General features: G+C 28.8%; 1 protein-coding gene across 1 annotated transcript in view; it reads right to left on the bottom strand.

Moving 5' to 3' along the window:
- LOC107448346 (beta-1,3-glucosyltransferase) overlaps positions 1-10,011 on the bottom strand; it is a 20,717-nt gene extending 10,706 nt beyond the window's left edge. The window contains exons 1-6 of the mRNA XM_016063507.3: positions 9,865-10,011; positions 9,301-9,366; positions 6,080-6,177; positions 5,786-5,865; positions 3,015-3,120; positions 1,621-1,754 (exon numbers count right to left, since the gene is read on the bottom strand). Of these exons, the coding sequence (XP_015918993.1) occupies positions 1,621-1,754; positions 3,015-3,120; positions 5,786-5,865; positions 6,080-6,177; positions 9,301-9,366; positions 9,865-9,898 (518 nt within the window). The 5' untranslated portion in view covers positions 9,899-10,011. The remainder of the gene's footprint in view (positions 1-1,620; positions 1,755-3,014; positions 3,121-5,785; positions 5,866-6,079; positions 6,178-9,300; positions 9,367-9,864) is intronic.
- Between the last annotated feature and the right edge of the window lie 2,744 nt (positions 10,012-12,755).

The following is a 12,755-nucleotide window of genomic DNA, read 5'->3' as shown; positions in this document are numbered from 1 at the left end:
GTGGGAAAGACTTTAAAACAAAACTTACAACAGTTACTTTTCTCAACAACTGAAATTTAGAATAGTGTGATTAAGAAAAATATGTGAACTGTTTGCAATTTCAAATTAATATTGAAATGTACAGGTTTAGAATTTTCTACAGTGAAAAGTTTTCGGAACTTCAGTGTTCAAATAAGTATACAAAAGCTAGACGTTAAGAACGTATCCAATGAGCGAGTAAAGCGATCATCGGATTGCGAAGCAATCCGAAATGAACTGCGAAAGCAGTTCCGGGGGTTGGCGAGCACCAGCGAGCAGGGGGCGAAGCCTCCTAGTATATATATATTTCTAAATATAAACTTAAAATTGAATAATTTTTGCAAGTAAGCTAGCGTAAAAAAAAAAAAAAAAAGGCACACTGTGAGCTACCACTTTTGTTTTTTGTCTTATTATTCATATTTTGTACATAGAGAACTGATAATCTGAGACATTGGGCAGCCAAACACAACAAATAAACGGATTTACTTGTATGTTCTATCATGTCTTTTTCACTGGTTCTAAAAAATTTTTTTTATCACAGCTACAATGACTCAGGGGACAACATAGTGTTTACCTCCCAATGAGGCGCCTAAGATTCAAATCCCAGCGATGAATGGTCAATTTGGATTCTGCTCCCGACTTACATCCCTCACAATGCTGATGCAAAACATTCCCAAGAATAAGTGGATCACGGGGTAAGAATCCCTTTGCCGCCAAGTCAATTGCCAGAAGTTTTTGTGGTTTCTCTCTCTACGTAATGCTAATTAATTAAAAAAAAGACATTTATGAAGGCTAGTTTGTCTCAATGAATGATCAAAGAGTTCCATTATCTTACGGGTTGGGTTAAAAATTACCAGGCTACAAGTTGAACACTGATAGTGAACCTAAATACGTTCAATGTCAGTTATAAAATAAGATAAAGAATATTTATCAATGAAAAAAAGATTTTATAATCTTTTTAAATAAGAAGCAAAATTACTCTTGAACAAAAAGGATAATATATAATATTTAAACATTGTACTTGCTTCAAACTTTATCTCAGGACAAAATCACATATAATCAGGAGTTCCCAGTAACTTCAGAGCAAAAGAGTAAATAACCCTAAATTTAAATTATGGAAAATTTTCCTTAAAAGCAATAGAAATATCAAAATTTTTAAACTATTAAATTATGATACATAAAAGGGGCCGCGGTAGCCTGGTGGTTAGAGAATTGAATTTTGGTTCTCTATTAAGCAACATACATGCTTGTAAAATCTGTGGGGGAAAAAATCCTGTGGTCGGCTGCTGAGAAAAAATATGGGTACAGGGATTTGGAGAAAATTTCCTTCCCATTCAGACCTAAGTCTAAATTGAGGAAGTGGCTTCATGAGTATGTGGTGCTGCCATCTATCTGTGGGGTTCTGTGCTAAGACATACTTTCACCCTTGCCTTGCTCTCTTGTCAAACAAAAGGTGCAACCTCCTCATTTAAGTCACAAAAAGGCCAATTGCTGACGAGCTTGGCTACTATAAGCGTCATTATTGAATGAACAAACATGATACATAAAACTTTTTTGAAAACCAAAAATTGAAATCAATTGTGTGAGAAGAAGTGATCTTACTTGTCGATTAATGTGGAACTGAGAAAGAAACCGGTTGAAAAATGTGGATAAGAGAGGGCAGAATCTTCTACTGCTGCAAAATGATGAATAATAGTAGGGTTTTCATCAACTAAAGCATGTCCAACAAATACATCCTAAAACATAGTAAATGAAAAATGCATTTCGAACTATGGCAAAAAGTTTGTCTGTTGATTTTAATGCTTAGTTTTATTTTAAGTATTTTTCTATAGGCTGCTCATGCATGGTGGACAGAAACACTCAGAAATTTTTTTTTTTTTTAACTTTTCCATGCTGACTTTATTAAATTTTTTTGATTTTTGCAACTGGTTATATAATTTTTTAATTAATCAATTATAAATCTTATTCATAAACATAAAATACTATAATAAAAAGCATTTATATGCGCTATTTGAAATGAAAAATAAAAAAAAAATTGAAAATATTTTAAAAAGAATTGTTACTAGACCAATTTCCATGGGAAAAATATCATTTTTACAATCATTTTTAAATTGTGAGATACAAATATGTGCCAAAAAATATCACATTGAGGGCAAACATTAACATAAAGCTGTAATTATGAAAATTCAGGATGTTATTAGATTCTGCTTGAAAATAATATGACTGACTTATAAATGTACAATAAATTTTCTAAGTGGATGCATATAATAAAAATAAACAAAATAAGTAAATAAAATCTAAGACAAAACAAATCTGAACAAAATATAACCCTAAGAACACGAAGCAAATTACAATGATATATATATATATATATATATATATATATATATATANTATATATCTATAAACATATGAACAGAAAACTAAAAAGATGATATTAACCACAAAAAGTAATATAATTTATAACTCAAATGTAATTTATAGCTAAAGTAAAGTATTAGAATAATATGATGGTTGTGATTGGAATTTTGAAAGCATATTTTATTTTTGAAAGCATAACTTTTTTACTTAACTTTTATTCATTTAACTTTTTTTTCAATTATTAAAAGAATACATTTTTTTTTAATTAAATTTTTTTAAAAAAATTTTCTTATAATTTATTTGCATAGATTCACAAGAGATTACATTTTGCCACATTGTAAACAAAGTTTGAAAAAAAATTAAAAAGAGAAAAGGTTACAACCCAGTATTTTGAAAAAGCTAAGTTAAACTAGATCAGTGACTGTTGCAGTATATGACAGAAAAAAAACTTCCTGTTTTCCCTTTTTATTTACTATTTAATATATTTTAAATAATATTAAAGGTAATTCAATTATCAAACCAAAAAGCTAGATGGGTTATACATTCCAGACAAAGACTGTAATATACTTTTATTAATCAAAAATAATAAAATTTTAAAATATAATTCAAATACAGTTTTACAAGATGATACATACCTCAGATTTATTATAGTTAGAGAGTAATTTAATCAAATTATCTAGGTGAATATTAGTATTTTCTTCCATGAATATAAACCAAGAATACTCTTGTAAACTTTGCAACCTATAAAAAAATACAAACATGAAAAATTTGGAAAACATAGTAGATAGAAAAAAAATCTACTAATATGAAACAAATTACATAATTTTTTTTAGACACATAAAAACTGAAATATCACAAAATTGAACTGTGAGATGCATGGGAGAATTTTCATCTTTTATGAATACAAACATAATGAAGACCCCAATGAATACAAAAACAACTGCTAGTGCCAGGATACAACTTCGGCAAAACATGTAATTTTTTTATCCTCTTCTACCATTGAGATTCGCTATATTACATATATTTTCTCGTTACCTTTAGGCTTGCACAGTTCTTAATTTTTTTATTTCTAAAAAATGGTGTCAATCTTGTCACTAAGAAGTTATAAGTTCCTTTTTACTAGCTTTTACTTTAACATTAAAATTTGACAGGATACATTTATTTGGAAATGTAAAGTAATGGGGAAAATATTACTAATTTAAAAAAAAAAACATTTGTTTTTTTAATTTTGCTCAGATTTTTAAAGATGTTTAAGGATTGAATAGACCCTGTTTTCTTTTGATGGCAAATTTTGATTGATTTTGTTTAATTTTGATGGCAAAAACAAGCCAACCCCCTCCCCCCTACACCAAATCTCTGAATATTAACTACAGTTAAGCACATCCAAAAAAGTGTAGTTTAGATATTCCCCTCTTCCTTGTAACCATTAGTCTTATTATCTTTGTAACCATTAGTGATATGATTGAAAAGGTTCATTGAAATGAAATGTAAAAAATGTTTTCCATTGGATCTGAAGTCTATAACTGTTAACATGACTCCAGAAGTACAACACATTGCCAATTTTACACATGTGACATACTGACAAAGACATTAGAAATTTTTAGCATACCATTCCGCAGCCTATTAGGGAGAAAGAATAAGGGGGGAAGGAAATAACACACATTAACTCTAGGGAGATTTTATCTTACAATTTTATAACCGCTGTTGAACATCCGACGTAATTCTGAGTTTATGATCGACGGCAAGGGGATTCTAACCCATGATACCATTGGGTATATTTTTTGCCAGCACTGTGGTTGGAGCGAGCCAGGAGCAGAACCTGGTTCAACAAATCGGGAGGGTTGTTGATATCCGGTATCCACTTATACTGTAAACATGCCGGCGTGATGACAGACCTGATGAAAAAAATCACGAAAGGAAATGTACACACCAATCAGCTAACTTATATAGATAACCTTGATGATGATGAATAATAACAAGAAAGACAATCATGATGACTCCGTATAACAATAGCAAAAGTAATAGAAAAGTAACTCCTTAAAAGAAATGTAATTTTCAAGCTATGATATCAAAAAACACATATAATAATTCTCCTTCATGGTGACAGACTACATATTCGCTTAAACAGAACAAAAAAAGAAACCCAAATGCAAATTAATGTTAGAATTTGGTTAGTAATGTCCATAGTTCAGTGCATCGATCAAACATAATTATAAAGTTTATAAATATAAAGGGTTTATAAATTAAAATTCATAGCATAATATCGAACATAATTATAAAGTTTATAAATATAAATGGTTTATAAATTGAAATTCATAGCATAATTATAAAGTTTATAAAATTAAAACATTCAATTAAAATAAAACTCTGGTTACAAAAAGATTCATTAAAATTAAGGAAAATTTTGCTGATTTGATTGAGTTTTTTTTTTTGAGAAAAAACATTAAGTACTAAGTTCAGAACTTATCTTATAAGACTTATTGCAATTTTAGGTAATAAAACATGTAATTTTTATTTCAATAATAATAGTGTTAAAATATTTTAAAAAGATAAATTGAAAAATGAAACTTGAGAAATGAAAGACATAAATAATGAAAAAAAAAAGTTCAGATATTTTTAAGACAGTCATACAATTAGGGTCGAGTGCGCTAAAGTAAGTATAAAATCCAGTTTTTTTATTTTTTTTTATTTTTAAAGCAGGCTCTAAAGTCAAAACTTTAAATTTATATTACCAAAATTTTTTATGCATCTTATATATATTGCATCCATATAGATCAACTATGAAGTATAACTTATCTATTTCATTTGATTATATACTTACAGTAATGCATTCAAAAGAACATGTTTTGATATACCCACTATACCAGTGTATATTTCATTAAAAAATTTATATAAGTATTGTTTTAGAAATAAAAATGCTTTTAAATAAAAGCATTTTTATTATATTTAAGAAACAAATGCCAAAAAATGCTTTTTTATATTATTAAATTAAAGAATTAATGTTAATGGCTAATAAAATTAGGTTTCACTTAGGTTTTCATCATTAGGTTTAGGATGCAGTACATTTTTCTGAAATCAACAAATCTTCATTAAAGAGCAAGAAAAGTGTTATAGTTTTAGGTATATTTGAAATATAAATCAGAGTTTAAAATTAATATCTATAGTGCTATTTTATTGTGTTATAATTGTACTTATAGCAGTCATGTTTTTTTTTTCAATTTAATTATTTTAAGGAAATTGTTTTTTTTTTCCAAGAAAAAATTGCTATATGAAGACAGAAACTTGTGCACCAAACTCCATGTATCCACTTTACCTAACCTGACCCTACACTTAAAAAAAAATTTAAAAATCTGTATTTATGTAAAAAATTATGAAAAAAAATTTAACAATATAAAAAGAAACTTACTTTTTAAATAATGGCAAAATGGTCCAATGCCCTGGAGCATTCAAAAAATCTTGATGAGTTTTAAAGACACGAATTTTTATCTGCAAAACCAATACATAATGTTGAGTTGTAAAGTAAAAATATTTCTCTGAAAAATAGGTCATAAAAATAAATATATTTCTTTGAAAAGTAGGTAATGAATATAAAAATATTTCTTTAAAAATAGGTCATAAAAATAAATATATTTCTTTGAAAAGTAGGTTATGAACATAAAAAATTTCTTTAAAAATCGGTCATAAAACGTAAAATACTAACATCGTTTGGAATTTTTTCAGCTTGCTTGAGAATATATTTCTTTTTAAAATCAGCCAATGCATTGTGGTGAGGATTAGACTGACTTCTTATAATTATTCCTATAAAAAATAAAAAGTTAAAACAAGGCTACTAAAAAGAAACTAACAACTTTGTATTTTGAACTTACTATAATACAATTAAACAGATTAAAAGCTTGATATTATGAATACCGCATATTCTGAAAAGTCCTATTTACAACAAATATGCAAGTCGAGAAGTCTGCTATTATAACAAATTTGCAAGTCACCATCAAAATGCTATTATTAAAGATACAGAAATTTCACGTTTTTAAACAAGTTAAAAATGAATTTACTATAACTACTTTACTAATTACTTACTTTACAATAATTTTTTGTAAAATAATAAAAAGAAGAAAAAAAAATCAATTTTTTTTCTTCGAATAATGTTAAACTTCAGTAGTGAAATGATAAACAGTCATTAACTAGTACAGTGGGTGATCGGTTAACGAACATAATCCGTTCCAAGACTATGTTCGCTATCCGAATTGTTCGTTAACCGATCATCGATTCACCATAGACTTCTATGTGAAATCGATTAATTCGTTCTGGAGACCCTAAAAATTAAATTTAAAAAAATTTATAATTTCTTATTAAGTTTTTAAAAAAATAATACATACATATAGTCTTGCATATTAATCAGTCCTTTTCATTTCCTGCTTATGGAGCATTGAAGAACACGTCCAATGTCGATTGCTTTTCTCTCTTTTTCAGGATTTTCCGGAAGTAATTAATAGCGTTGTCATTGTAAAAATCCCCAACCCTACTGACATCAGCTTAGTTTGGGTGCCATTCTAAGACCATTGCTCTGATATTTTCCCACTTTTTCAAAAGATCTTTAACGGCAGATGTCGGCATTGGTATCCTCTTTCGTCTTCCTTTTGTTCGGAAGGAGACACATTTCGCTGTGTTTCTTGGTGTTCTTTATTCAAAATTTCTTGGAGTTCTTCTGTCGTCAGTTAATCTTCATGTCCCATTATGAGCTCTTCTATGTCATCCTCATTCACCTCCAATTCCAGATCTCCAGCAGTTGTCAAAATTTCAGGGGTGTCTCCCTGATCACCTCTGTCACCTTGAACGAAGGATGGACACAGCTTCCGCCAAGCAGAAATCAACTGTCGCTGTGTGACTTCTGACCACGCCTTTTGAATGATACGAATAGCTTCAAGAATGTCAAATTTTTATTTCCAAAAGTTTTTTGAAGTCACTGTTGAGGAGAATTGGCTTGCTTCAAAACACCGACGAAACAGCGCGCGAGTGTACAATTTCTTGAAAGCCGCAATAACTTCCTGATCCATCGGCTGAATCAGCGAAGTCGTATTCGGAGGTAAAAACTGAACTGTCAGCCACGGAAAGTCTGTCAACAAATTATCTTCAAGATCCTTTGGATGTCCTGGTGCATTGTTCAATAGCAGCAGTGCTTTCAACAGCAAGTCATTGGTATCAAGGTAGTCCTTGATGCTCGGAGCACAAACTTCAAATAGCCATTCTTTGAAAAGATACTGCAAGACCCATGCCCTCTGATTCGATCTCCACATTACTGGCAGTTTGTTCTTAATTATAGAATTTTTTTTAATGCTCTGGGATTCTCAGAGTGGTAAATGAGAAGTGTTTCAAGCTTTATAATAATAATTATTGAATGACCTTTAAATTTAAATTCATTGTTAATTCAAGTTTCATTTAGTAATTATCAATACTAAACATGCTTTAAACATTTCTCCTTTCAGTGATCTTATTTTGTATTCAAAATGATAACAAACGCTTAATAATACTTTTTTTCAGGCCGAGAAGTGTTCGTTAGAATTCGTTTTGTTCATTATCCGAATATGTGTTCGTTGTCCGAACACAAAAAATCTTTCTTGAAAGTGTTCGTTATCCGAACACAAAAATCTTTCGTGAAAGTGTTCATTAACCGATATGTTCGTTAACCGATCACCGACTGTATTAACAGGGGTCTGTCTAGGTTTTTCTGAGAGGTACCTATTTCGTGAAAATTTCGACATAATTTGTGAAAATTATAAATTATATTAAAAAATCAACACAAAAACATGGTACAAATATGGATTTATCATATCTTATGGGATACAAAAATAAAACTTTAAGAAAAAGTTTTGTGAAACTACCGTTTTTCCCAAAGTTGAATTTGTGAAGGTACCGCTAAACGGTAGTAAATTTGACCTGGACAGACCCCTGATTAAGGACTTTTTTTTTGTTTTTATTTTATTCATTAAAATGGATATTTTGGAACTAGTTCCCAAATTTTCATTCTTAAGGTTTTAAACAAAAAAAAATTTTCAAAGCTACAATAATATTTTTTATTGAGAATGGCAAGACATAAAAAACTTAAAGCATTACAAAAAAATATTAATTCATGAGAAATAATGAATGAATTGGTAGACAAATAATTTTCCATAGGCTAACATGGGAGAAGTAAAATCTAGGCAGAAGTTCCAGGATAACCTTAATACATGCAAAATCATTTTTAAATTGTCACTAGTTTAAATGCTCCTTATAGCACAGCATAATAATAAGCACTATCTATGTTGTTAATAACTTAGTTTTCTCAGCTAAAGTTACTTATAATTAATTGAAAGATGTCTAAACAAATATTATGAACATTTCTAAAAAATTTTAATTTACTTATTCAAAGTTTCTTAAAATTTTAATTCGCTTAATAAACTTATAAAAAAAGCTAAGACAAATAAGACAATTTTATTAAACAAAACTCCTAACTAAAACAACTGAACAAAACTAATCTAACTTGATCTGATCAAACTGAAACAAAACTTTTCCTAAACTAGTTTGTTTAAAAGATTTCATAATTTTATTTTTATTTTGTCATTTAAAACTACATAGTTAAAAATATATAAAAATTTTTATAGTTTACACTTCATAAATTTTTGATCATTATTAAATAAAACAATTATCTAAAATTGTTTTTTCTTTTTACATGTAATTAACTATTTTTAAATAACAAATTTTATAATTTTGTTTTTTTTCCTTTCAAATTTTATTTTCTTACCATAGAATTAGTATTAGTTTATTTATAAAGCAATTAAAATTATTCTAAACTTTTAATATGGAAAAATCAATCCAGTTTATGACTAAAATCATCCCATAAAAATGTTATTACTGGAGGTTTGTGATTATGGAATAGATTATTACCTATTGTCAATTCATTTGCAGGATGATTTTTCGAGCACTCTGTTAGCAAAATCAAATCAGTTAAACCTGAAATATACAACATTCCATTTTAATATTGTTTGGGCAATGACAAATATAAAGACAATTCTGAAGAAATAATTTAAAAGAAACTAAAGAACATTTCAATATTATGCAGCGATTTTATAAATAACAAAATAAATTCTAAGGAAAGCTATCTTTTAAAATCTTCTTGAGTTAACATTTATATAAAGTTATCAATGTTGTCATCTCAGACACAAACGAAAACTTTCAATTGATATTAAAAGTAAAAAAGGCTGCTTCATACTTTATAACCGCAGACTGATTCAGTTATTTTATATTATACTATGTTCAAAGAAAGAAAATATAAATTTAAAGTGATATTTTTTTTTCTTTTGCTTAAAACTATAATTTCTATTTCAATAATTAGTTCATTTATTTTAACATATATTTTTAGATCAGAGTATGTTTACACATTAATTTAATGTTTATGACGGTAAAAATGATTTGTTATAAAATTTTTACAGATAGATAAGAGTAACATACAGAATATTGAAAGGGAAACCACCCAAATTATCATATTGTGGCCGAAGAAACAAACTTTCAAACTTGCTGCAATGTTTACTTTTATTTTGAACTGTTTTGATTCCCCATTGAGTAATTATGTAACGTTTCCGACTATTTGTTTCTGTCAAACCACGGGCATCAAAATTAGAGAAAAAACAACTCCATGGATAGTGTTTTCTACACCAGGGAACGCTGTAATCTCCATACGGCCTATGCTTCCAGGTGACTGTGTTTCCAATGTATTTTAAAGTCAATTGGCTCACAACGTGATCATTGAGTTCTGAGATTCTTGCAAACTTGGTATTTGATTACTTATTACTTGTGTTTACAATACTTGTGCTTACAATGCTAAGGGTGCTAACACTAACGTAAGATGATGCACAGCTTAAAACTAGAACAAACATTAAGAAACAAATGGAAAGAGGCCAAATCAGAACTGCCAAAAAAGCGAGTTATTCAAAATCTAGCAACCATGTCACCCTTTTTAACAATATATATCTATAAATAACTAAAGCAAATTTTCACTTCAAACTCACCAGGATTACTTAATAGCATTAATATCTGATGAAATACAGTAGATTTGAACTCAGAAATTATCTAATTTACTTTTTTTATTGAAAAAAAAAATATCAGTAAAAAAATATCACCTTGCAGAATAAGCTGTAGTAAGTAGTTGCAAACTTTCTAACCGGAACTAGAGCAGGTATTGAGCTCGAGATTGTTCTTATTTACATTTACATTGAAAACACCATCCATTGTAATATTTATGGTCCCGTAGTGGACTGATCGTTAAGACACGGTTCCCAGCAGATCACCGAAGTCAAGCATCACTGGCTGCGGTCAGTGTGCGGGTGGGTGACCACTTGGATCAGTCTGCGTAGGGACCGAGGGTGAGCGGTATTGGTCCTCGTTAAACTGTGCTACCGTAAAGTGCTCGACTTCGCGCGCAGGTCGTCGGGCTACCGAAGCGGGGGTGCCATCCCCTACGCATAGGATCAAAATTGTGATAGCATGTCTTCGGATCATCCTTCGGGGTGTTTCCCAGACCGTCGCCAATAGCCCTTTGTGCAGCTCTAGTGCGACGTAAATTAACAACAACAACAACAACAATATTTATGTTTTTTGTTTTTTCAAGACTTAGGAGCCTCCTCTATTAATTGAATAGACGAATCTCATTAGCTGATTTTATCATAATTTGCATGAGTATCGCTTAATCGTTGTTTTCGATTTACTACATTTAACTTCAGCTTCTTTGTCAATTTGAAATTATTATTTTTATTTCATTCATTTCTGTAGTCTTTTCACTTAACATTTCGAAAAGAAATGTTATTTTTTTAGCTTGGCATAAGATATAACATTAGGCATATAGCTATTATATATGTGTTCCATTTCTGTATTCTGCCGTTGGAAGAAAATTACGTAGCCAAAATTACCATTAATTAGTTACGCAGATGTTACAATTATTTTCTAATTAAAAAATGTTAAAAACAAGTATGGAGATAGTCGATGAACTGGCAAGCGTTAAAAACATATTGATTAAAAGAATTTTGAATTTTTTTTAAACAATCAAAAATTTTTAATTCTGATCTTCAAAAGTTCATTTTTAAATTGTTAAAAATTCTTGAACACCAACAACTTTACAAATGTTAATATTTAAAAAAAAATTTCAATATTAGTTTTTTAAAATTAATACAAACTAATTATTAAATAAATTAAAAATTGACTAAATTCATGCGTGGTATTTTTATTACAAGTTTAAAAATTAATAAATCTCAAACTAATCAACAAATATAAAAAAATTTTTGTCCCATCGAACTTAATGTACATTTTTATTTTTTACACACCTTCAAAATTTCTCTTGAGGGCTATGGTTTTTGCATTGTAACTTACAAATAAATACCCAAAACATCGACGAAAAGTGGCTTAAGATATTTTAAAAAATAGACTTTTTTCAATTAAATTTTAAAAAAAAAACTTTTTTCTAACTATTATTTGCATAAAATATTGAATTATCAAATGGAATTTTAAATTGTTCAAAAGCTTTTAGTTCAAGCTCCCAAAACAAAACTTGACAAAGAAATGCAAACTTAAAAATTTGTACTATGTCGTATTACACGTATGACTCAAAACATAATTTCATAATTAAGAAATTTTGCACCTCCTTTCTTTTGTTTTGATGTTGTGTTTTCTAGACAAAATTAAATATTTAGAAAATTTTCTATAAATATTTATGGGCGTATATAGAAGAATGAAAGTGTGAGAATTAGTGTTATGAATGTGCCAGAATTAGACATATACTAAAATTTAAATAAATCATTGTTTTTTAGGTAAATTACCACAAGTTTTAAAGATATTATAAGAAAAATATTGATTTCTTTTTAACATATTAATATATACTTTCGAAACTGTTTTTTTATCTTTCAATTTAGGTATCGCATGAAGTCAGGGTCAGCCAGTTTAAAGTTGAGGATCAGTGCAAGACTTTTTGTAGGTCACTTTAAATTTAAAAAAAAAATTTTTTAATCAAAAATGTAGTAAAAATGCAAATGTAGTGCTCACAGGATAGATCGCATATTAATATTTCAGCGAGAAGCAAAAACAATAACGTAATCGAATCAAACTATTGAAGAAAGGAGGATTGAAGAAACTAAAACCTATTTGATTGCCGAAGGAAACAGTCAGGAGTTAGAAGGCTTTTGAATTACTGTTACAAAAGCCTGCAAGTAGTTTGGCAAAATTTCTAGCTTAAATATTAATTTTATTTTATAAGCGTCGTTGAGCAGCTGACCCATTTTTGAGTTTATTTTCAATTTTCAACTCCCTTACTAATATTGAACTCAATCCATACGAAAAGGGATCTCTTGGATCGA

This window comes from Parasteatoda tepidariorum, chromosome 6 (genome assembly GCF_043381705.1).
Source record: "Parasteatoda tepidariorum isolate YZ-2023 chromosome 6, CAS_Ptep_4.0, whole genome shotgun sequence".
NCBI lineage: Eukaryota > Metazoa > Arthropoda > Arachnida > Araneae > Theridiidae > Parasteatoda > Parasteatoda tepidariorum.
The sequence above is the reverse complement of the archived record's forward strand: the minus strand, read 5'-3'. Positions and strand labels throughout refer to the sequence as shown.